The following is a 23,928-nucleotide window of genomic DNA, read 5'->3' on the forward strand; positions in this document are numbered from 1 at the left end:
TTCCACTAAAGATCTAAGAATGAATATCTGATCTCTAACTCTGTCAATAAGTATCCTACCATACACTTTTCCTATTATACTAAGAAGACAAGTGCCCCTATGATTACCACACACTTCTTTTTCCCCTTTTCCTTTGTACATGGGAATAATTATACCTGACTTCCAATTCTCCGTGACTCTACCTTCCTCCCAGGCCAATCTGCACATTTTCCACATCCATTCTACTACTATCTCTCCCCCATTCTTCAGCATTTCACCACACACTCCATCAATTCCTGTGGCTTTCTCCAATTTAACTTTCTTCATTGCTTCCACAACTTCTATCCTACTGACTTCTTCCTGTCTTCTCACCTCCCTCCTCCTCCCAGCCATTCCCCAGCCACTTATACCGCATTACTTCCATCCTCTATGTTCAACAATTCCTTAAAGTCTTCTCTCCATCTGTTCACTTTTTTTCCCTTCTCCACTAGTAATCTACCATTTTTATCTTTCACTCCCCTTCTAACTTCACTTCCGCCGTCTTACTCTTTTCACCTCTTTCCGGAACATTTTCTTACAGTCCCTCCACTTAACACTCAAGTTCCTTCCAAATTCATCATCCGCTCTTTTGTTACTCTCTCTTACTAATCTTTTCACATATCTCTTTCTTTCTACATATAACTCTCTCTTCCACCTCTCAACTTCTTCTATGCCCCTATTTCTCATCCATTCATCATATCCTTTCTTCTTTTGTGCCACAGCCTGTCTCACCTCTTCATTCCACCACGCTGTTCCTTGCACACCCCTCCGTCTTCTTTTCATCCTACACACCACATCACATGCTGCACATATTTCTTCTCTAAATATCCTGCACACACCTTCCACGTCCCCCATCTGTTCCAATTCATATTTGCCCAATCGTTCCTCCACTTCTCTCTTATACTCTGCCTTTTTCTCATCCTCTTGTAACCTTTCCACTCTCCTTAGAAATACTCCTTCTTCCCGTCCCTCCCTTCTTCTATTTCTCCATCTTAATTGGACCTTGATTCTAGCCACCACCAAGTAGTGGTCAGAAAGTCCACTCACCCAACCTCTATAGGCTCTTGCATCCATTACACATTTTTGCATCCTTTCATCCACACAAACATAATCAATCATTGCCTTCCTTTCATTCAGTTCACCACCCACCCTTCTCATCACTCGCCATGTATACCTGTGGATCATCTTGTGCCGGAAGAGGGTATTGGCTATCACCAACCCCCTCCCAGCACAAATGTCCACTAATGCACTGCCATTCTCATTTATCTCAGTAGGCACACCCCACTCACCAATATTCTATGCACCTTCACATTCCCTACTTTACCATTCATATCACAGATCAAAAACACTCTCTCATTCCTTCCAAACTTTTCCATGCACACTTCCACATTTGTCCAGAACTCTTCTCTCACTCTGGTTGCACGATCTTGCGTTGGCGCATACACACACACAATCGCCCACATTTGTATTCCAACTTTCAACTTTACCCACACAATCCTTGACCCAACTGATCCATACTCTCTTATGGTCTTCTTCCATCTTTTACTCACAACTATACATACTCCTTCTTTTGCCCTCTCATTCTCACCTACTCCTTCACATATACCCCATCCATACTCCCATTCTCTCACACTCTCACTTCTCCATTTTGTTTCAGTTATTCCGCATACATCAATTTTCGCACCCTCAAGCTCCTGGACAATCACTCTCTCTTTCATCTCATCATTCGCTCCCCTTTCATTCCAAGTTCCGATAACCATGTCCTTTGGTTGGTCCTTGGTCGTCATCTTTTGGTCAGTCCTTGTCCGAGGCTTATTGTTTGTCATTTTAGTTAGTTGTTTGCCAGGGAGGGGCACTAACCCTCCACCAACCCTTTTAGTCGCCTTTTACAACAAGCAGGGATACTAGGGGAGTATTCTTGAAAACCCCCCTATCCCCAGGGGGTGTATATATATATATATATATATATATATATATTCTATGTATATTTATATACGTACACAGTAAAACCTCGATATAACAGACATCACTAGACCGGAATTCGCTTTTTATCAGAATCAAAGAGGTATTTGACTAATTTCTTATATATTGGAAAAGGTCCGAAAAAACCAGAAGCAGTCCAGACTGCCTGACCACTTCAACTATGTTCACCACAATAAGGTAAATAAAAGATATGTTTATCTGTGTACAGTACAGCATTATTATATATATTATACCATTTGATTATTGTAGTGAATCTATAATATAGTACAGTACTGCAGTGGTAGTGAAAAAAGTTTGAAAACCTTTGTTGTGATATGGATCAATGTCTGATTAATCGGAAAAAGTCTGGGTTAGCAGAGGAAAGTCCAGATGTCGTTTTTATTGGAAATTTGCTTTTTTCAGAATGGCTTTAGTCCCAATTAGTCCCTTATAGTGAGGCTTTACTGTATGTATCGTTTCGTTTTTAAAGGCTCCAACATGCTTGCATGCATCAGCCTTGGTCACCTAATGGCAGCTGTCCATGCTGCACAATCCATTGCAGCCTCCCTGTTCAGTCTTTTAACCCTGAGGTCACACTTAATGACCTCGTCCCATGTCTTTCTTGGTCTACCCCTCATAACCACATCCCCAATATTAACACTTCTCACCTTCCTCACCCAATTATCATCCCCCATCCTCTCCACATGTCCAAACCATCTCAATCTACCTTTCCTCATCACAAAACCAATACACTCCAGTCCCATCCTACCTCTCAACTCTTCCATCATAAACCCAGCCCCCTCAGATCTTGCATGCAGGTGCGCACTACACATCCACCTAATCATTGTCATTTCTGTACGTCTGAGCTGGCGAATATCCTCCTCCTTTACTGCCCAGGTCTCACTACCATACAGCATTACACTCCTAACACATGCTGCATACAAAGACCCCTTAGCATGTAGAGAGAGTCCTCTCAATGTCAGGAGAGGCAAGAGCTCCCTGAACTTCTTTCAACTACTTCTCACCCTAGCCACAGAGCTAGCTCCAGCCCCACCTCCAGCACACATGTCTCCCAAAAAACAAAACTCTTCCACACACCCAAGAGATTCACCAGCAGATTCAATCCTTTCATGCCTGACAATCTCCACCTGCTCTCCCCGGCATGCCGTACACATAAAATCAGCATTATCTCGCAGTCTACCTCTGATACCACTACATCTCTTGTGCACCCATTTATCACAAACACCGCAGAAGATGGAATTACTGTACTTCCCACGCTCTTGTGGGAAACTACACATGGCCACTCTCCCTCATCTTTGACAGTACTGCCACCAACCCTAGATATCCTCACTTTTGTTTTATCTGCATTTACCCTTAAGCACTTGTGCCCCATACCATCTCTCCACTTCCTAAACCTTTCCTCCGCCTCCCTTTCGTTCTCTGCAGTCAACACCAAGTCATCAGCATACAACATCTCCCACTGGAGTCCATTTCTAAAGTCATGTAAGAGGGCTTCAAGTACCACGATAAACAACATGGGACTCAAAACTGACCCCTGATGCACACCAACATTCACGGAAAACTCATCACTCAAATATCCATTCACTCTTACCTGGGTGTGAGCACCCACATACATAGCCATAACCACCCTAACCAGCCACTACTCCAAGCCAAGCTTTCTCATTGCCCACTTCACCACCTCTCTAGGGACTCTGTCAAAGGCCTTTTCCAAATCAACAAAAACAAAATACAGATCCCTCCTCCTACCAATATATATTTCCTGAGGCTGTCGAACAATAAATATGGCATCAGTGGTCCCCCTACCTGGCATAAACCCAAACTGCATCTCATCAATATTCACTCTTTCTCTAATCATGCCTTCTAAAACTCTCTCCATTACCTTCATTATCTGATCTAAAAGCTTTATACCTCTATAATTTCCTCTTTCCAGGGCATCACCCTTCCCTTGATACACATTTACAATTACACTCTTCAGCCAATCATCTGAGACAACACACTCTTAAATAATCATATTTATCAGGTCAGTGACTAACCTCACCCCTGTATCTCCTGAGGCCTTCAACATTTCAGCAGTCAACCCAGACACACCTGCTGGCTTCCCCACCTTCATCCTGCCTATCGCCTCACTCACAGTAGCAGCATCAATCAAAGGCCAAGGGCCAAACACTGGATCTGCTGGCCTCAAACCTTCCCTATCCCAGTCAAACTCCTCATTCAACAACTGGCTATAATGCTTTCTCCATGAATCTTTAATATCCTCACTGTTCACCATTACCCTTCCTTCATCATTCTTCACACTCTGCTCACCTGTAATATCCCGATTATCCCTCTTCATCTGATTTGCCACCTTTAATATCATATTTTTCCTATCTCCATGATTTAGGTTATCAAGTACAAGTCTCTGATTCAGACTTCATCCTGTATACCTCTTTTCTAGCCTTATGCTTGGCAGCCAAGTATTCTTCCTTGCTACCACCCTATATATATATATATATATTAATCCTTAATTTACGTGAAGGTTACATTCACAGACCCTTCGTGTATGTGGTAAATTTGCATATACGTTCTGCGCATGTGTGCACGTAATTACGCATGTGTATTAACCCATTGACTGTGGCTGTATCATGTATGATTTCATGCTTTCAAAAATTCTGCCATCAGAAATGGCACAAAATAAAACAGCTAGCAACTCATGGCACCCCATAGAATATTGCCATACATAGATTATGCATTTTTACGAGGTGTAGAGCTCAGCTCAGTTACCTACAAAATGCTGAAGGTAATGGTACGAAATCTTCTCCATGCCATCGCTGGCAGTAGCCCAAGAAAATATTGGATGAAATCTCAGGATAAGTGTAGTGATGATAGTGGTACATTGTTAGATTTTGACAATGATGGTTCAGATGCTGATTTACACCTTATCTGGTTGCAAGATTCACACCGACGACACAGTAAAACCATAACACATCGTTTGCATGTCATCATCGTGTAGGGAATAATTATTATTTCACGGACCTGTTTCAGAGGTATATTTTTTGTTTGCTATATTGTATTATATACCATTGAACTCGGGATTTTTTTCTCAATCTTTTGACAATATTATTATTATTTTCTAATATTTTTTCTAAATATTTGAAAACTGCCGCACACAGGATGTACAGTCGCCAAACTTTCCACCTGGGCCATCTAGCCGCGAGAGGTGGGCAACAGGTGCTGGCAACAGTGTATGTTTGTTCGTGTGTACATGCTCGACGAAAGTTCGGATCATCAACTCTCTTCGTCCGTAGTGAACCTCAGTCAGAGTCAGAGTTCATCCCATAAATGGCTGGGTACGGAGTTGGCTGGGGAGAAAAATGTCTCAGGAGTAAGGCGGCTTTCCCATCGGCTCAGCCAGTTGCATGAAACTGGTCGCATGAGAAACTGTCGTGTGCCACAGGTGGCGCAGACCAAGGCCAATTAAATAAGACTTTATTAATTTTATAAGGAGGTACTATATATACTGTATATTATGGTATAAATATATACTTTTATATATAGTACAATAACATATACTATGCTTATTTGGCCTTAGTCCGTGCAACCTGTGACACTCAACAATTCCATGCAACCAGTTTCCTGCAACTGGTGGAGCCGGTGGGAGAGCTGCTTAAGATGGAAGCTTGGCATGGTGAATGCCAGGGTAGGCATCGGACGGGGGGGGGGGGTTACGTATTCATACCGCCAGTGATAATACTTGCCGAACTAGTTTTTGAGATCCATTAGCATTCTACTAAATATTTGCATTCTTAACAATACTAAACATTTTATTTTCTATAACATGTTAATGCACTAAATACTTGAATCGCTCCAAGCCTCTCTCTCTCTCTCTCTCTCTCTCTCTCTCTCTCTCTCTCCTTATATCAGTAATTCCATATCATAGGGTTATCGCTTGATACCATTATCAGTACAGGTTGAAGAGGAATGCATTTACATAACATCGCGTCCAGTTACCAGTAAGATTACCTGTCATTCACATCATGAATGACACTGACCAATAAACATTTTGATGATGTTCAGACACTGTTAACGGTTGCTTACATCCTCGTTGGTAGTACTTCAAGTAAGTGTTTTTATGTGTTCTGTTGTGCACCACGAAGAGGTAGGAGGCTAAAATACTGTCACCTCAACAGGCAAAGAGTTTATGCATACTCTTGTCGAAGAGGCTATTACATCAGCTATGATAATGACTTACCGTATCATATTTCATATGACTATGGTCATTACAGCACATCTTTGTAGTCCATTCATCTAACGAATGATTGAATTACACATTAGAAGGAAAATTGATTGTGAGCGGTACCGCTTATGTGTGAAGTCACACATTTACACGCTCATCGATTATGCACCGAACAACATTATCTCACATTACAGCAAGATGAAGACACCACCTCTCCATCACAGTATGCAAAAGCTTCCAGTCATTTTAAGCACAATTGCTATTGATTCATGAATTGTTGGGACATTTATATTACTATTGCCTGTGATATTACTTATGTGATTGGTAAATGCAACATAAAGAACATGAAATTATCATTACAGGCTGTAACACTGATTTTATTATTTTAAATCCCACGAACCTAGGCGCTTTAGCGCCCGTCGACTCATGACTAATTGACTCAAGGCAGCCTTAACGAACGAGTTTCAGCCTCCGACGTCAACAGTTCCTTATTTCTCCTACTTAGCTTAAATTAAAATCCGCTCAATGAGTAATCCTGTACCGATTAATGACCTCACTTATCTAATCATGTCTCAGATCAAGAATGGTATTTCAATAGGTGTAATCGTGACCGGCCCAGGACTGGCCAAATGCGAACAGACACCGGTATCTATTTTTCTCGCATAAGGGCCGGTCACACGACGGTTCTTCCCCCCAATATTCAGTAGACAATTTTTAGCCATGGGTTGTCATGTAATAATGAAAAAGAATGTTTATAATTATGTAATATATGTAAAGATGCAGTCTTTTAGGTTATTTTCCTTATTGTTTTCAGTACTCGCATTATCCAGTACTTTCAAGAAGTTCCTTTGAAATTCTATCTGCTAAAATTGTAGACTGAATATTGGGATGAACTCTGACTGAGGTTCAGTACGGAAGACGAGAGCTGATGATCCGAACTTTCGTCGAGCATGTACACACGAACAAACATTACACTGTTGCCAGCACCCTTTACCCACCTCTCGCGGCTAGGTGGCCCAGGCGGAAAGTTTGGCGACTGTACATGTAAATAAACACTGATGTAGTGAATGGGTTAAGTGTATTATATCAGAATAATACTGTTTATGCACTACATGTACCTAATAAACTAGCATAAAGTATGAAAAACAACAAAAATGTAAGAAATTTAACACTTACTGAAAGCTGACAAGCACAGTCATAGGTGGAGACACTTTAGCACAGTCTGGTGCACTAACCCTCACTGCTTCCCGTATGCTACGTTCTGCCTTCTTTATTGTACGAACAGTTGACTCATTCACCCCAAACATAGTTCCGAGACAATTTGCCGTCAAAACATGGACGATTCTTCATCAGGACAATTCGCACCCTGGACAATTCTCCGTCATTCTATAAATATACTTATTATTGATTAATTAATACTTTAATAACTAATTATCAGGGGGATTTTATAACATATAAGTAAAAAACTAGTGTACTTGCTAAATAAACTGGTATGTAAATAAATGACAGGGAGTCGTCCTGACGGCGAATTGACTTGTTATTCTTGTGTCGGCGAATTGACATGATAGCGAATAGTCCCGAAACCAGTCATACGACCAACAGCACTCGCCGACATTCCATCCCAAAGTTTGTCCAACACTTTACTTTTCTCTGTCAGCGACATCACTTTACGAGCCTGCTTTGGTGTGTTACCACATGCATCACTAGCATTACACATAGGCCCCATGTTGGCAAACAAGGCAAGCAGTCACTGGAAGGCAGAAAAAAAAAGCCATAAATAACGATTCGCGAGTCACACACGGTTCGAATGTCGGATTCAAATTGACTGTGTGGTGCGTGGTAGACCGACCTCCCACCCACGCACACACACACGAGCGAACAGCCAGAGCGAGCAGACGTCCCAGCCATCGCTGCGAACCTTAAGTAGTTTTCAGGAATTTTGTCTGTCCTGTCTCCTAAGGTCTTGTTTTAAATTTAAAATAATGAAAGTTAATAGACTACCAAAAATGTAAAGATTTATTGGCTAGAGTATACATGAATGTTTGTAGCATTTTTCGGTAACAGCTGTTTTGGTACTTTAACCAACATCAGACATGGCCGAAAATGTAAACATTGAGGGACTCGAATTTCCAGGATTTGATAGAAATACCAGTGTCATGGATCTGGTTAAAATATTGATTATGAGGATTAGTGAACTTGAAAAGAAAGTAGAGAATATAGAGATAAAGGACGTGTCTGAAAATACAGAGACTACTATACAGAGTCTGATCCAGTTCAATGAGACAGCAAATGAGGAGATTAGAAATCTGAAGCGTGAAAATGTCGAATTGAGGAGGAAACTAAATGAGAGTACTAATAAAACAGAGAAGGTGAGTAGTGTAGTAGAAGAGCATAAGGCAAAATGGGCCCATGTAGAAGAACAGAAAGAAGTGGTCAGCTTAAGAGAAATCATCCAGGAAGAAAGGGAAATGAACAAGAAAAAATGGAAGAAAATGTAGTGAAAATACTGAAGAAAAAAGAGAAAATAGTGAGAGAAACTGTAGAAAGGAACAGATGTATGGTAATATTCAGAAACAGGGAAGTGGAAGAAAAGGTTAGGTTCGTGAGACTTGAGAGAGACACGAACCTGGTGAGAGGAATATTAGGCAAGATTGACCCTGAAGGAGACAAGTGGGTAAAAGAAACTGAGGAAGTAAGGAGGATAGGGCCTTATGAGAAAGGGGAAACAAGACCAATGAGAGTCAAGTTGTCATCAGAAAGTGTAGTAAATGATATACTTAAAGTGACCTGGAAATTATGCAAAGAGGCAGGGATGGAAAATATAATAAGAAGAAAAGACTTGAATGAAGAAGAAAGAGAAGTTCTAAAATCATTGAAAGAACAAGTAAAGGAAAAAAATGATAAGAGGACAGAGAAAGAATGTATACTCAACCCTCGGCTATCACGGGTTCCGCTATAGCGTATCTCGCTATCACACCTACATAAAAAACTACCAAAATACCTTTATCACGCACTAAATGCCCGCTATCACGCACCGGAAATGCTTGAAATTTTCAAGAAGGCCGGGCTCCTGTGCTCCGTCCAGCCAACAAAAGCTTCACTCCGTGATAGGTCGTGTGACATCAGCGCCAGCCAAGCGCTGATTGGCCGCCCGACCGAGTCTCCTGCCTGCCAAACCATTCAAGTGCGCACCCTCAGACCGTGAACAGTGACATAGAGAACAATAACCTTTTTTATGATATGACCATGGCCAACGTACCCCCTCCCTGTCCCACTATCATCACCCAACATAATGCTGTGGCACCTGGCAGGGAAATAAAAGAAAAGGAAGAACCTAAGTTATGCAAATAAACTGGAAATGTGAAACTTATAGACAATGGAGAGACCAAGCGAAGTGTGGGGAAGAAATATAACATCAGTGAATCAAATGTGAGGGGTATTTATAAGAATGATGATCACATCATAAAACATGCTCATTTTTGGACTATTGTATGTTAATATGTGGTACAAAATGGGTATCTTAGGGGTAAAGATTGAGGTCATGGCACCAATTAGAATTATTTCCATAAGTTCTTCAATTCGGCTATCACGGTTTCGGCTATAGCGCAGCCATAGCAGGACCAATTGGGAGTGATAGCCGAGGATTGTGTATACTTTTTTTTGGAGAGTGATGGATATGAAAGTAAGGAAGTGGTATGTGAGAAAATAGAAGTGAAGTAATAGAAGTGAAGGAAGATGACTATGAAAGATCAGAAATTGAGGAAGTGGTACCGATGGAGAGAACGAGAGAAGAGGGTATAAAAAACATCAAAAATAATTTGAAGGTGATATATACTGTTGATGGTTTAATATCGGCAGGTCTTGAAATTAACGATTTCTTGAGAGAACATGAACCTGATGTCATGTGCTTTGTAGAGACTAAATTAAGAGAAGATATTGATGTTCATTTGGGAGACGGTATATATAAACTGTGGAGAAAAGACAGAAAAGAAAAAACAGGAGTAGGAGTTATGATAGCTGTGAAGAACAGCTTAAATGTAGATACCGTGGAAATGGGAGAAGGCAGGGCTGAAGTGATGTATATGAAATTAGTAACTGGAGAGAATGTTAAGAGAGATATGGCGGTAGTGTATGTTCCCCCTAAGACGAGAGCATGGAATGATGATGAATACCAAGAGATGTTGTCAGATATGGCTAGTTATTTACAAAAAATAATTGAGAAAAGCAATAATATAATTTTGGTGGGTGACTTTAACTGTAAAGAGATGGACTGGGAGGAATGGGACTCAGGAGGCAGCGAGGATTCGTGGGGCACTATGTTATTAAATTTAATAATGAATAATGTGATGACACAATGGGTCAAAGAAGAGACACGGTTCAGAGGTGAGGACACACCAGCAAGGTTAGATTTACTGTTTACCAAAGAACCCGATGTAATAGAATCATTGAGATATTTCTGTCCTGTAGGAAAAAGTGATCATGTGGTCACTGAGTTCCAGATGATAATAGGGAACGTCGAGCCAAGAGACAAGCTTCATAGACAGGGAAGATACATCTTTGGGAAAGCAAATTTTACAGAATTGAGAAAATTTTTTGAAGATGCGGATTGGAGAAATTCAGAGAAACAAGAGAGATACAGAGGAAGTGGGATATCTTTCTAGATCTCTGTAATTTGGGAGTGGAAAAATTTGTACTAAGAGTAATAGGGAAAGAAAACAGGAAAAAAGGAGTGGTTTAATAGAAGGTGTATGATAGTAAAAAAAGAGAGAGATAAGGCGTGGAACAACTGGAGAAAGAGAGGTAACAACAGAACAAAGGAAGAATATAAAAGAATTAGAAATAAATACACAAGAATACGTAGAGAAGAAGAAAGGAATTTTGAAAAAGGTATGATGGACAAATGCAAGGATGAACCCAAACTGTTTTATAGATTTGTTAATGGCAAACTGAAACAAAAGGAAGGAATCACCAAACTGAAAGTAAAAGGAGAGGTCTATAAAGATGCAGCAGTACAATTAGAAATAATGAGCAAATGTTGCCAATCGGTTTTCACTAATGAAAAAGAGTTTTTGGAAAGGGAGAGAGTGATTAGAAATGTACCGGTGATAAAAGATATAAAAGTGGAGGTACAGGAAGTGTAAAAATTACTGGAAACTCAAGATGTAAGGAAAGCCCCAGGACCTGATGGAATTTCTAATTGGGTACTGAAGGAATGCAGAGAACAACTGGCAGATAAAATTCACAGTTTAATTGTGTGTTCTCTGGAAGAGGGGAAAGTGCCACAAGAATGGAAGAGGGCAAATGTGGTACCAGTTTATAAGGGAGGAAACAGGGAAGAACCCCTGAATTATAGACCAGTGTCTCTAACAGCATGGTCGCAAAATTGTGTGAGAGAATCCTGAAAGACAGGTGGATAAAACATTTAGAAGAGATGAATATTTTGGCTGAATGTCAGTTTGGATTCAGAAGTGGAAGGTCATGTGTTTCCAATTTGTTTAGCTTTTACTCAAGAGCAATTGACATGATACAGGAGAGAGATGGTTGGGTGGATTGTGTGTACTTAGAGAAGGCCTTTGACAAGGTACCTCATAAGAGACTAATGTGGAAACTAGAATATATAGGTGGACTGAAGGGGATACTCCTGGAATGGATGAGAGATTTTTTGAGAGACAGACAAATGAGGACAGTAATAAAGGATAGGATGTCTGGATGGAGGGAAGTAACAAGTGGAGTCCCTCAGGGCTCGGTGTTGGCGCCAGTAATGTTCCTGATTTACGTAAATGATATGGTAGATGGAGTGAACAGTTATGCAAGTCTGTTTGCTGATGATGTAAAGATCTTGAGAAAGGTAGAGGTTGAGGAGAATTGTAAAATGCTGCAGGAGGATCTGGATAGGATACATGATTGGAGCCGGACGTGGGAAATGAGATTTAATGTAAAGAAATGTAAAATATTGGAAATGGGTAAACGTACCAGGAGGCCATCACAGAATTATTCGTTGGGTAATGAATTAATCACAAAAAGGAGAGAAGAGATAGATTTGGGAGTGCTGGTCCAAGATAGTTTGTCACCAGAAAAGCACATTAACAAGATAGTTGGAGAGACTTATAAACTCCTGACTAACATAAGAGTAGCATTTCATTATATGGATGAGGAGATGATGAAAAAATTGATAGTGGCCATGATCCGCCCCAGGTTAGAATATGCAGCGGTAGTGTGGTCCCCACACAAAAAGAAAGATATAAACAAAATTGAGTGAATACAAAGAACAGCAACCAAGATGGTCCTCAGTCTGGCAGATCTGTCATACGGAGAGAGGCTGGAAAGGCTGGATTTACCTTCCTTAGAGGAAAGGAGAAAGAGGGGAGACATGATTGCAATATTCAGGACCATGGTGGGAGTAGATAAAATTGACAAAGAAGATCTGTTTTTATGGGATAAGAGAGCAACAAGAGGACACGGAATGAAATTGAATAAGTCAAGCAGCTTGAAGGATATCAAGAAAAATAGCTTTTCTTACAGAAGTATAGATTTATGGAATAGCCTGGACAAAGAGATCGTCCAGTCTAAAAACTTAAACGAGTTTAAAGCTAAATTTGACTTATTGAGAAACAGCGACGGGAACCCACGAGTATAGCACATTTTTGTGTGTATCACAATTAGGTATATTAGGTAAATACATAAGTATTTGGAACGACTTAGATGAAAAGGCTGTGCAGGAGAAAAACATTCATGTGTGTAAGGTAGACTAGATAAATGTGGAAATGGAGACAGGACAACACGAGCATTGCTCAATTCCTGTATACTACAAATAGGTAAATACACACACACACACACATGGATGCACATGGGGAGTGGGTAGTCATTTTTATGTTTTATTTATATCTCTCATATATTAAAATTATTTATTTGAATACTGTAATCTTATGTTTTAATTATTGTATGAAAAAATTCATGGATAACCAAAATCGCATGAAAAAAGTTCACATGAATTAAGGGATTACTTTATATATATATATATATATATACACACACACACACACACACACACACACACACACACACACACAGTAGGCACTCATAGTTCGTGAGTATATAGGTGGGAGAGGACGTTGCATACTAGAAATTCGCGTACTCTGAATACATAAACTTATGGAAAAATTGCTTATGGGTGGCACCTTCCTTCATGGTCAACCCTTGAGACTCCTTTCAGACCTAAGTATCGTACTGTACAGGGAAACTGTCTAAGACATATTACCTAAGATAAAGTAAACCAACAAGATTACGGCTTTACTAAATGAACAAGGATAAGGCTTAACTAACCCAACAAGAATATGGCTGCTCACCTTAACCCAAGAGGACAACAGGCTTAATGGAGGTAAGAAGAGGATCCGAGGCTGGGTGAGGCACCTAGCCTGGGTTTCTGGAAAACTCATCGTCAAGTCAATTTACCATCAAGCAATAACAAGACAATTTGCCGTCATTAATGAAGACAGCAATGGTGACGCTAGAATATGTATTCAAAGACGACTACAGCGAGGAAGAAACAAGTTAATTATTGTCTGACAGCGAAGTGACTTGATGGCAAAATTTCTCAGAACCCTAACGTACCCCTCCCGCACCACCTGCCACACCGCCCAACACACCGCTCTCGTCACCAGCACTTTCGACACTTTCACTAGCTAATGCACTCACTTCGTTCATAAACACTTCAAAGTGAAGTCATCACCTCCTCCACTTGCATCTGACAGTGTTCGATGTTCAAAGTCTTCCTTGAATTTATCTAGGGCACACAGTACTCGGCTGAGCTCCATCATTGACAAGTCTCTACTCTCCATCACTGATGGTTGGCGCTTCTTGGGGTGGCAATGTCGCGTGCTCGGGATAAACCCCGGATTGGGGCCATTCTTCACTGCGGTCTCGCCTTCAACGAATTCAGTCTGTGTACTATTAAAAAATACATTAAAATATGGAGAAAAATAGATCCTCGTGTACAATGAGGATCGCATACTCTGAACTCATGTACTGTGGGTACCTATATATATATATATATATATATATATATATATATATATAGTATACTGTAAATATACTGGATTTTGATGACTCCTCCCAGAGCAAACCAAAGTGGTAGAAACAAGAGGAAAATGGGTTGTACTTACTTTGAAACAGAAGATAGAAGTATAGGTGGTGCCTGTTGTAACGAGATGCATTTGGGAAAACCAACAGCTGAACTGGGGTATTGGTTACTGGGGATGTTAAAACAAAAGGTACAGGGATGTGTTTGGAAGCCTTGGGATCCCCCCCCCCCAACCAAGTCTAAAACCCACCCAAATGAGTCTAAAAACAAGCTTCTAGCTCATTAAACCCCTAGGTACCAGTAAAACAAGCAAAACTAAGCCCAAGAGCTGTTTATAACTCACCTGAACCCAAAAATACAATTTGAAAATTATCAAAAATAAACCTGGAAAAAATCAACCTTTGTTAACTGTACTCCAAAATGACAGTGTTCACCCCACCTATGACTAAAATTCAATAATCTAAGTCTAAAAACAGTTTATAAATCAACCTAAACATAGAAATTAAGTCTAAAATATCACATCAAATAACCTGGGACTGGACATCAATAGGCAGGGAAGGGTGTTAATTTTTTTACATTGCAAAGGCAGGGTATTGCATGAAGAGGGGTCACATAGCGGGGTATTACCGTATATAACAAGATAGAATGAGGAGTATGCAGAAGTGCATTGATGATGGATTACAGTGTTGGATCTACCACTCTGTATGAAATACGGAAGCAGAAAGATAAACTTCTTAAATACATGGCTAACTAGGATGTAGCCCAGGCCATGGAAGAACACCATACATTATTACATGTACAATATTACATGTATACAGTATATATTACATGTACAGTCGGCCTAAGAAGTGACGGAGTAGTATCCAGAAATTTTCGGTCAGCGGCAATGCACATACTCTTCCTTATATCTCTGCGAAGTGAAACCTAATACATAAAATTGTTACAAAAAACAATAAATCAATGCCAAAGTACCTGTATATTTCAAAATTGTGGGAAGCAGTTCGTTAGTTACAATAATAGGAAATACTAAACGGAACTAATTGAAATTTCACAACTATCGCTCAGGGACAGTCAGGAATAATTTGCGGAGTTCAAATCTGGTATGGTAACACACAATAATTTTTTAGTAGCGTAAGACTGAACAAAAGGGAGCTTCAATAAACAATAAAAATTAGTAATTATTATTTATAATATAATTTCCGTTACAATACCAGGGAATAATTTAAAGTCGTTTATTTCCATTCCCAACGTCTCCATGGACGACGACAGAAAGCGGGAAGGCGGCGTAAGCCAGTAAGCAATTTTAAATGTTTCGATCAACATGCACGAAGAGATAACATTTACTCAAAGACATCCGGTTATTACACTGCCTTTGGCCAGTTTTCCATTAAGAAAAATCTCTGGATTATTTAATATAAGCCAGAGGGCTGTCAGTGAAAGAACTATAAAAAAAGAACCTCGATGTTTGCCTAGAGTCGGAGCTCGTAGCAGAATGCTGACTTGTCATGGTCTGATATCCTCAGTGCATAATTGATTAGCAAGAGTAATAAAATGCAGAGGTTCATAAACAAATCATTGAGCTCAAAACTTCCAAATCAGCATTTTCTGTTCAGCAGGACATTACAGTTTATTTAAAAAGACAGATATTAAAAGATGGAGTAAAGAGTGCGTGGTTTTGCATTGCAAGAGTTTATGAACTCATGTTTTGGTCCTGTTTATTGCTTAGTGTAAGAGAAGAAGGCAGAATCTGTCATACCTCCTTACAACTAATAATAATTTTGCATCAATTGGGAATAAAGTTGCTAATTATAATTATTATTGGAGACAGGAAGACAGAATAAAAGGCAGTATGGTCTTGCTGCTACCGCAGGTAGGACATCATTATGAAGAGTAATTTCATTGTTATGGCATCCTTATTGTTGCTGGATCATCACCATAGCATTTGAAAATAAGGCAGTGTATTGCAGTCACTAGAATTTTCCTTAACTGGTCTTCAAAACTAGAGCATCTGTATTTGAAATCCTGGGAAACAATTAAATCAGGAACACGGAGTTATAGGCCTACTGTCCACCACGCGCGGAGTAATACATTTCATATTCATTCAAATCGGGAAGGCTAACTAAGTGTTAAATTCTAATACTGTATATCACTGCCTCCTGTTATTCATTTTACATCATTCTTAGCACAATATAATATATAATTTATTTGATATGACCTGATGAAGGCATTGAATGTTTACCTTATATTCACTGTTTTCATTGAACGTATGGCAGTGCAGAGTGACTGAAGCAATCTGAAACTCTGCCATCACTTCTTTGGGCGACTGTACAACTTCTGTGATGAAGGGGGTGTGTTTTTGTAAGTACAAGTACATGCAGTACAGTAAAACCTCGATATAACGGACTTCAATATAGCGGAATTCGCTTTTATCTGACTTGACGGGCTAAGTGGACTAAATTCTTATGCATCAGGAAAAGTCCAATAAAGCCAGAAACAATCTGTCTCACGGAATAAATGAATAAACAAACAAACGGAGGAGATACCATAACATCGGTCCCTCCTATCTCTCTCTCTCCTCCTCCATTCCCTCCCTTCCTCCCGTCTCTCTCCGGTGAGAGAGAGAGAGAGAGAGTGAAATTGAAAATGAAAATTAAAGTAATTGTGATAATGATTGTAAAAGCGAAGATGAAACAGAGCACAGAAGTGAATATGGAATGTCAAAGTCAACAGAGAGAGAGAGAGAGAATAAATACGGGAATGACAAGTGGTGTCCCCTTGGCATAAACAGATGAGGGAGATAGGCATAACCTTGGTCACTTCTCTCTCTCCGGGAGAGGTGAAAGTGAATGGAAGAGTGAAGATTAGTGAAGGCATTGTGAAGGTGAAAGTAAAAGTGAAGTTGAAAGTGAAAGTAAAAGTGAAGGTGAAAGTGAAGTCAAAAGTAAAAGTGAAAGAGGAAAGTGAAGGTGAAAGTTAAAGTGAAAGTGAAGGTGAAGATGGAACATGAATGTGAAAGTGAGGGTAAAAGTGAAGGCAAAAGTAAAAGTGAATGTGAAAGTGCAGGTGAAAGTGAAAGTGAGGGTGAAAGTGAAGGTGAAAATGAATGAAAATGAAGGTGAAGGTGAAGGTAAAAGTGGAGTCAAAAGTGAAAGTGAAGGTGGAAGGTGAAAGTGAAGGTGAAAATGAATGATAATGAAGGTGGAAGTGAAGGTGAAAATGAATGTAAAAGTGAAGATGAAGGTGAAAGTAAAGAAGAAGGAAAATGAAGGTGAAAGTGAAGATGAAAATGAATGTAAAAGTGAAGATGAAGGTGAAAGTGAAGGTGAAGGTGGAGGTGGAGGTGAGTGTGATAGTAAAAGTAGGGAAGGCAAAAGTGAAGGTGAGTGAAAGTAATTGTAAAGGTAAATGTGAAAGTGAGAAGGTAAGGTTGCAAGTGAAGGTGAAATGGAAATTCAAAATGAATGGAATGAGTGTGAAGGTGAATGTGAAAGTGAGCATGGAAGTGAATATGAAAGTGAATGTGAATATCAGAGTGAACTGAAAGTGAAGGTAAAAATGAATAGGAAGGTGAAGATGAAGGTGACAACAAAGACAAAAATATGTGAAAATGGAAGTGCCCAGTGTGGAGAGAGAGAGAGAGAGAGAGAGAGAGAGAGAGAGAGAATAAACACGTGAATTACAAGCGAGCCTCTGTGCATAACAAAAGGAGGAGGAAATCTAGAGGGGAGTCCAGATCGGACTTTCACATTTTTTAGACTGGCTTGGACCCCAATTTGTCTGATATAGTGAGGTTTTACTGTACTGAATATTATTATTACATTCTCTTATAAATAAAAATTGATTACCATAATCGAAGTATAGTCAAGTTGCCTATGGCATGGACTTCTATGGCACAGTTTTCTCTGACAAGGCATGGTGCTAGACCCCCCAAAAATGAGCACGCACATAAACTTCCTATGGCGTTGGCGCGGCAAGGTTTGAAACGTGCAGGCAAATTCCCCTGGCGGTGCGCTTCCCTGTTTGTAAAGAAAGAAGATGGCGACTACTTCAGCTCCATACTACCAGTGCTCTAACTGTGGACTTTTTTCTCTCTTATGAGGAGGTTAAACTTCACCAAATTTATTGTGTTAAGTAATGAAACATTACAGAATCTTTGGGTACTGTGACTAGTTTATAGGTTTGTTCATAAAACTGCTATGAATGGGTTAGTGACAAATCACCTATCTTTGAACTAAGTTGAAGTATGCCTCGCATCATCATCACGTATATAAGAATGATTATTAATATGTTAAATGTGAGTTTTGTTGACACGAGCATACAGACTTTATCAAATAAACTTCTTAAGTCAGTGCCTGACCAGGCAGCCTCCGCCATCTTTAATGTTTTGGTCGGTCAGCTGATCTGTGTCTACTTGGCTGAGCTTTTTTTCATTCGATCTGCAGTGCACGGTATTGCCAAAGTAGACACAAGGCTGATCACCCTCCTGTTTTTTGTGGTGCCTATTGTTACATGTAATACATGCATTACTGATTGCTTGATTGTGTGCATGTGTAAAGTGGGGAAAAATGGGGGAAAGTGGGGTGAAAAGGGTGAGTTTGGGCAAATGCCCAGAACCAAATTCCATTTTGCCAATAGGTTTAGTTATTTGTATGGCATGGTTTTCTATGGCGTGGGCTAGGTCCAGAACCAATTAGCTGCACCTTAGGTGATTAACTGTATTGAAAATCCTATGAATTTTGTATAATTGAGACTGCCATACCATTCCACCATACCCCTGCCTCATTTGGACTGAATACCTGTTCAGCTACAGGCATTAAGAATATTGTTATTAATTAAAGGTGAGAAAGATGCATAGATGGAAATGAGTAGAATCAAATGAATGCAACTAGCTTCATAGGAACGATAATAAAGACAGGCTGGAACCACCTGGTGCATGTTTACATAAAAATTTTTATTGTTTTCCACAGAAGGAGCTACAGACACTAATTTTTTTTTTTTTTTTTTTTTTTTTTTTTTTTTTTTTTTTAAATTGAAAATGAGATGCATAAGTTAGATGGAAATCAGCAGAACTGACAGGATTTGCCTAGTTACATTAGTACGGTAACAAAATTGACAGGTCAGCACCCCCAGGTGTATATTTATGTATGCATTTTGTTATTTTCCACCAAAGTGGCTACAGACACTAAGGATATTTTGTTATTAAAAGTGAGAGTGAGATTCATAAATTATCTGGAAATGAGTGGAACCAAAAGCAGGTGACTAGCAGTGTATGTACCATACACTGTGGTATCCAAGATGCTGCATTGTGTAGCACCCTAATTCTGGAAGGGCAGCTCTGCGAAAAATTTTTTTGTCTTGACTATCACTGCAGAAGGTGTTAATTGATATGAGTCATTTTCATTAAAATATACACACCTTTCAGAATCTCCATTCAGTACTGTTCATCAGTCAATGGTTTCTGTATTTTTATATAAAACAACTGTGCAGTTATTTTCAAAAAAGGAACACAGCCCCTTCCTCGGAAAATTCCTTAGTGCCACACATATCTTTACTTACAGCTCCAAATTTTGCCATGGTATCAGGTTTGCCGTTGTGTTCCCTGACTTCTTTCAAGGTACTGGTCCTTCCATTGCAAGTATTATTGCCGCAGAAATGTATGCTTTTTTCTTTTTTTCTTTCTTTTTTTCTTTCTTTTTTTTATTTTTGAAGTCTTCCCCCAGATACTCACCCTCTACCTTTGTTATCTTCTTTGATTTTCATAGTGCACTCACATCCATACACACCTCATCTTACTCTCCTCCTCTGGTCACCCAAATCAAGATAACTAGTAATGACAAGATGGCTCATTTTGGGTTCTACTTTCTTCTGTAGGTCCTCTCTCCACCCCATTCCTGTTCTGGTTGGTTTCCTCTTGTAACCCATCTATTCTGTGAAAATTGGCAGTCTTTATGGGACCTGCAGTTTAGCAACAAACTTCATAGTTTTAAACCCTCAGTTCTTCCCAGACACACATCAACCCCCCCAACTGTCAACGGGAGACTATCCTTGCTCGTCTTCGTTTGGGTCATACCCGCCTCAGTGGTGGTCATATGATGAGCCATGGTCCCATGAGTATCAGTCATCTTTTTCTTGATTGCTCATGTACACTTCATCATTATCTTTCAGCCCTCCCCATCCTCTCCTCTCTATGGCAACCTCCGTTGCTTACTGATTTCCATGGTGACACTTCTACTGTTTCTGTTTCCAGTATTATCACTCCTTACTGCCCATCACATTGTCCATTTAATTTGATTATTTCCTCTCCTTCCTTGTTCCTTAGTACCATATAACCATAATTCCAGCCTTCCATCCATTCTTCCTTCTTTCAGTAATAAATAATAGGAGACATATCATGGAAAACCGACAAGTTGTGCTTCACTTGCTTTGCTTTTCCAATGATCCAGTCATCAGCAGTGTGAACTGCATGTGGTTCAGTTCATGTATTTTCTAACACTGCAAAAAAAATCATTGTATTTATCTATTTATACAGGATCAGCATGCATGCAGGATTTCCCTTACTTCATCATCATCACCCTTAATTTTCAGGCCCATATTTATGCAGAGATTTCATTCCACTAGAGCTTCCAGTACTGGATTGAGAGAGAGGGAGAGAGAGAGAGAGCAAAGCTATTCTTATGGCACCCACATAGTGGCCAAAATCGCCTACCTGGGCTTAGGTAAACATCGTCTCATCAGCTAGTGATAGAGAAATGTGAGGGACCCAGATTTCTTGTATATTTCCTCATTACAGTAACTGAATTTTTTTTATTGTTCTGTAATTTTTGGATGTGACTTAAAAATGGATAAGAGAAAAAGATAAAAGTAACAGGAGAGACAGAGAGAGTGTGTGAACAAAACTATTCGTATGGCAGTACCATAGAGGCCAAAAGCATATACAGTACCTGGGTTTAGGTAAACACTGTAGGATCTGGCTATAGATAGATAAACCAAGCGATAAAGTGGTGTAGAACTCAGATTTTTTGTGTACTTCCTCTTTTACTGAATTTTCTCCTATTTATATAAACTTTGGATGTGACTGGAAAATGAATAAATGAGAGGGATACAAAGAACAGGAGGTGGAAAGGAGGGAGAGAGAGAGATTATAGTAACTCAGAGAGCAACAACACTATGGAACTCAGAGAGCAAAGCTGCTCTTGTGGCAGCCACATAGAGGCCAAAATTGCCCGCCGGGGCTTAGGTTAACATCATCTCAACAAGTGTTAAGAGGGTGAGGAATGCAGCTTTCTCATGTACAGTAATACCTCGATATACGATACCCCTATATGCGATACCTCGGCTTAATGATGAGGGTAGAAATACCACCATACCCTGCCTAACGATGGTCAAACCCTGGTTTAATGATGGGTTTTTATTTTTTTACTGATTTTGATGATATTTTAGACTGATATTGTGTGGTTAGGTTGATTTATAAACTGTTTTTAGACTTGGATGAATCTGTCATTTTGGGCTACAGTTTACTAAGCTTGACGTTTTCAGACTTATATTTGATGATTTTCAGATTTTATTTGTTGGTTTTAGTCAGTTATTTACTGGTGTTAGGCTTAGGTTAGCTTCCTTGACAGCTGTTAGGCCATTTAGATTGGCATTAAACTTGTTTGGGGGTTTATTTGGGTAGGTTTTGGGCTTGGTTTGGGGGGAACCCCAGGGCTGGTAAACACTCCACATTACTTTACAATAAAAGTACCCCGATATACGATACCCTGCCTAACATTGAATTTTACCTAAACAGTTACATCGTTAAACCGGGGTATGCCTGTATTTCCTTGTTTAATGAATTTTTACTTATTGGTTTCTTTTGTAGCCACTGGATGTGACAAGAAAATGAATAAGAGGGAGGGATAGAAGTAACAGGAGAAGGAATGGAAAGAAAGAAGATGAAGAGAAGTGGGAGAAAAATAGAGAGGGGGTGAGAAAGAAGGAGACTGATAAAGTTGTGGTCAGTCATTGTGAGCATTATGATAAAACCTATCCCTGCATACGTAGGACTGGTTTGCATAGTACCTTGAGTTTAACAAAAGGCTTTGTGAGTTTTGGGCGGGGCTGGAACAACTCTCCACTATTTTTTAAGAAATACTTATGGGGAAAATGGCATCAGAATCAGACAAAATTGATATCCGTTGACTGTTAAAAGTATGCATACCCATTGGATATCATCGGATATCATGGTGCACCCAAGTGGCCAGCAAGTGCATTTTTAATCTCCAAGACCAGAAAGGATTGCCATGCCTCATGGAAAAAAGAAGCACTAAAAAACTGAGATATGAATTAAATGCAAGAAAATTTTATTATTTTTCACAGAAGGAGCTGCAGGCACTAAAAATATTTTGTAATATGTTTGAAATAAATAAAAGTGAGGGTGATGTGTATAGATAGAAAGGAGCAGAGCCAAATGCAGGCAGTTTGCTACAGACATAACACAAAGAAGACAATATGGCACCAACCATAAGCGCGTTTGTATGAACAGACAGCACATGGTTGTGGGACAGCAGAGTGCTTTACTAAAGGGTCATTATTCTAGTCCTATTTATTGGCTAGGTCAGTTGTGTAAAACATATTTTTCTATTTTTCTATTAATGTTTATATAAATTAAGCAGAAGAGATTCTGCATTCCAACTTTTATTTTTTTTTAATAGCAAAAAGATTCTAATTCCCCCTGGCGATGGTGTGGTCACAGGTAAGTCTGGTATTCAGATAAATCAGACAAGTTTATGCCCCAATTAGTCCTAATTAAGAGGTTGTATTGTATATAATTTTGCTATTTTTACGTACCAGTAGCAAGAGAATTAATTTTTCTTTATGTTACCATTATGGTCATTAACCAATTAACATTACATCTCTGCTCCTTGCCTTCTACCCTCAAAATAGCCCATCAGTGGTGGCCACTCAAGTGCCAACGGTGGTGACCTTAGCAGTGCTGCCTCCCCTGTGCCCCCTTCCCTCACTCCCACACCCCCACCATACACTAAGGCCTCTTCACAAGATAATGTTGATGCTTCCTCTGCCCACACTAACAAACAGCTCACCCGGGGCAAGGTATGTGGGACAATAGTTTCCTCTCTTTTGCTTTCAGTTATTTACCTCTGATGCTTTCTTGTTCAGTCGCACCTTGGTATGCGATGGGGTTACGTCAATTGAAAACTCATCACATGACGATTTATCATATGCTGAGGTTGTTATAACGTTGGTTCATTGGGGGTGTGCTGGGGGTCAAGGGCCTCTTAACCTAAAATCTCAAAAAACCTTACCCTTTTAGGCATTCCATCTGCACCCTTAGTAGCACAACACTTTCCACATGGAGTAGCATCCATGCCAGTCAAGGTTTCCAAGTCACGAGTTTCAGCATTTCAACCAAAAATATATCACTCCACTTAATATTGCACACTGCACCATGTGTTGTACACTTGCACCATTACTTGGTAATAGCAGTGGTGTTTCAGTGACACTGCATGCTCAAATCGGAATGAAAAGTAGATGATAACAGCAAATATAAACACAGGGTGGCCAGCTTGGCTCAAACTTTTGACCAAGCCTTTGTGGGAGGCATTGTATACTCATGGGATTGTCATATGTG

General features: G+C 39.7%; 1 protein-coding gene across 8 annotated transcripts in view; it reads left to right on the forward strand.

The window, feature by feature from the left end:
- Positions 1-23,928, forward strand: part of LOC145399810 (protein lap4-like) — a 1,200,472-nt gene that overhangs the window by 889,524 nt on the left and 287,020 nt on the right. For all 8 annotated transcript variants that reach the window (XM_080272363.1, XM_080272366.1, XM_080272368.1 and 5 more), the window contains one exon: positions 23,223-23,390. In XM_080272363.1, coding sequence (XP_080128489.1) covers positions 23,223-23,390 — 168 coding nt within the window. The remainder of the gene's footprint in view (positions 1-23,222; positions 23,391-23,928) is intronic.

The sequence above is a fragment of the Coenobita brevimanus genome, chromosome 50 (genome assembly GCF_032717465.1).
Source record: "Coenobita brevimanus isolate Jiangsu-jjx chromosome 50, ASM3271746v2, whole genome shotgun sequence".
NCBI lineage: Eukaryota > Metazoa > Arthropoda > Malacostraca > Decapoda > Coenobitidae > Coenobita > Coenobita brevimanus.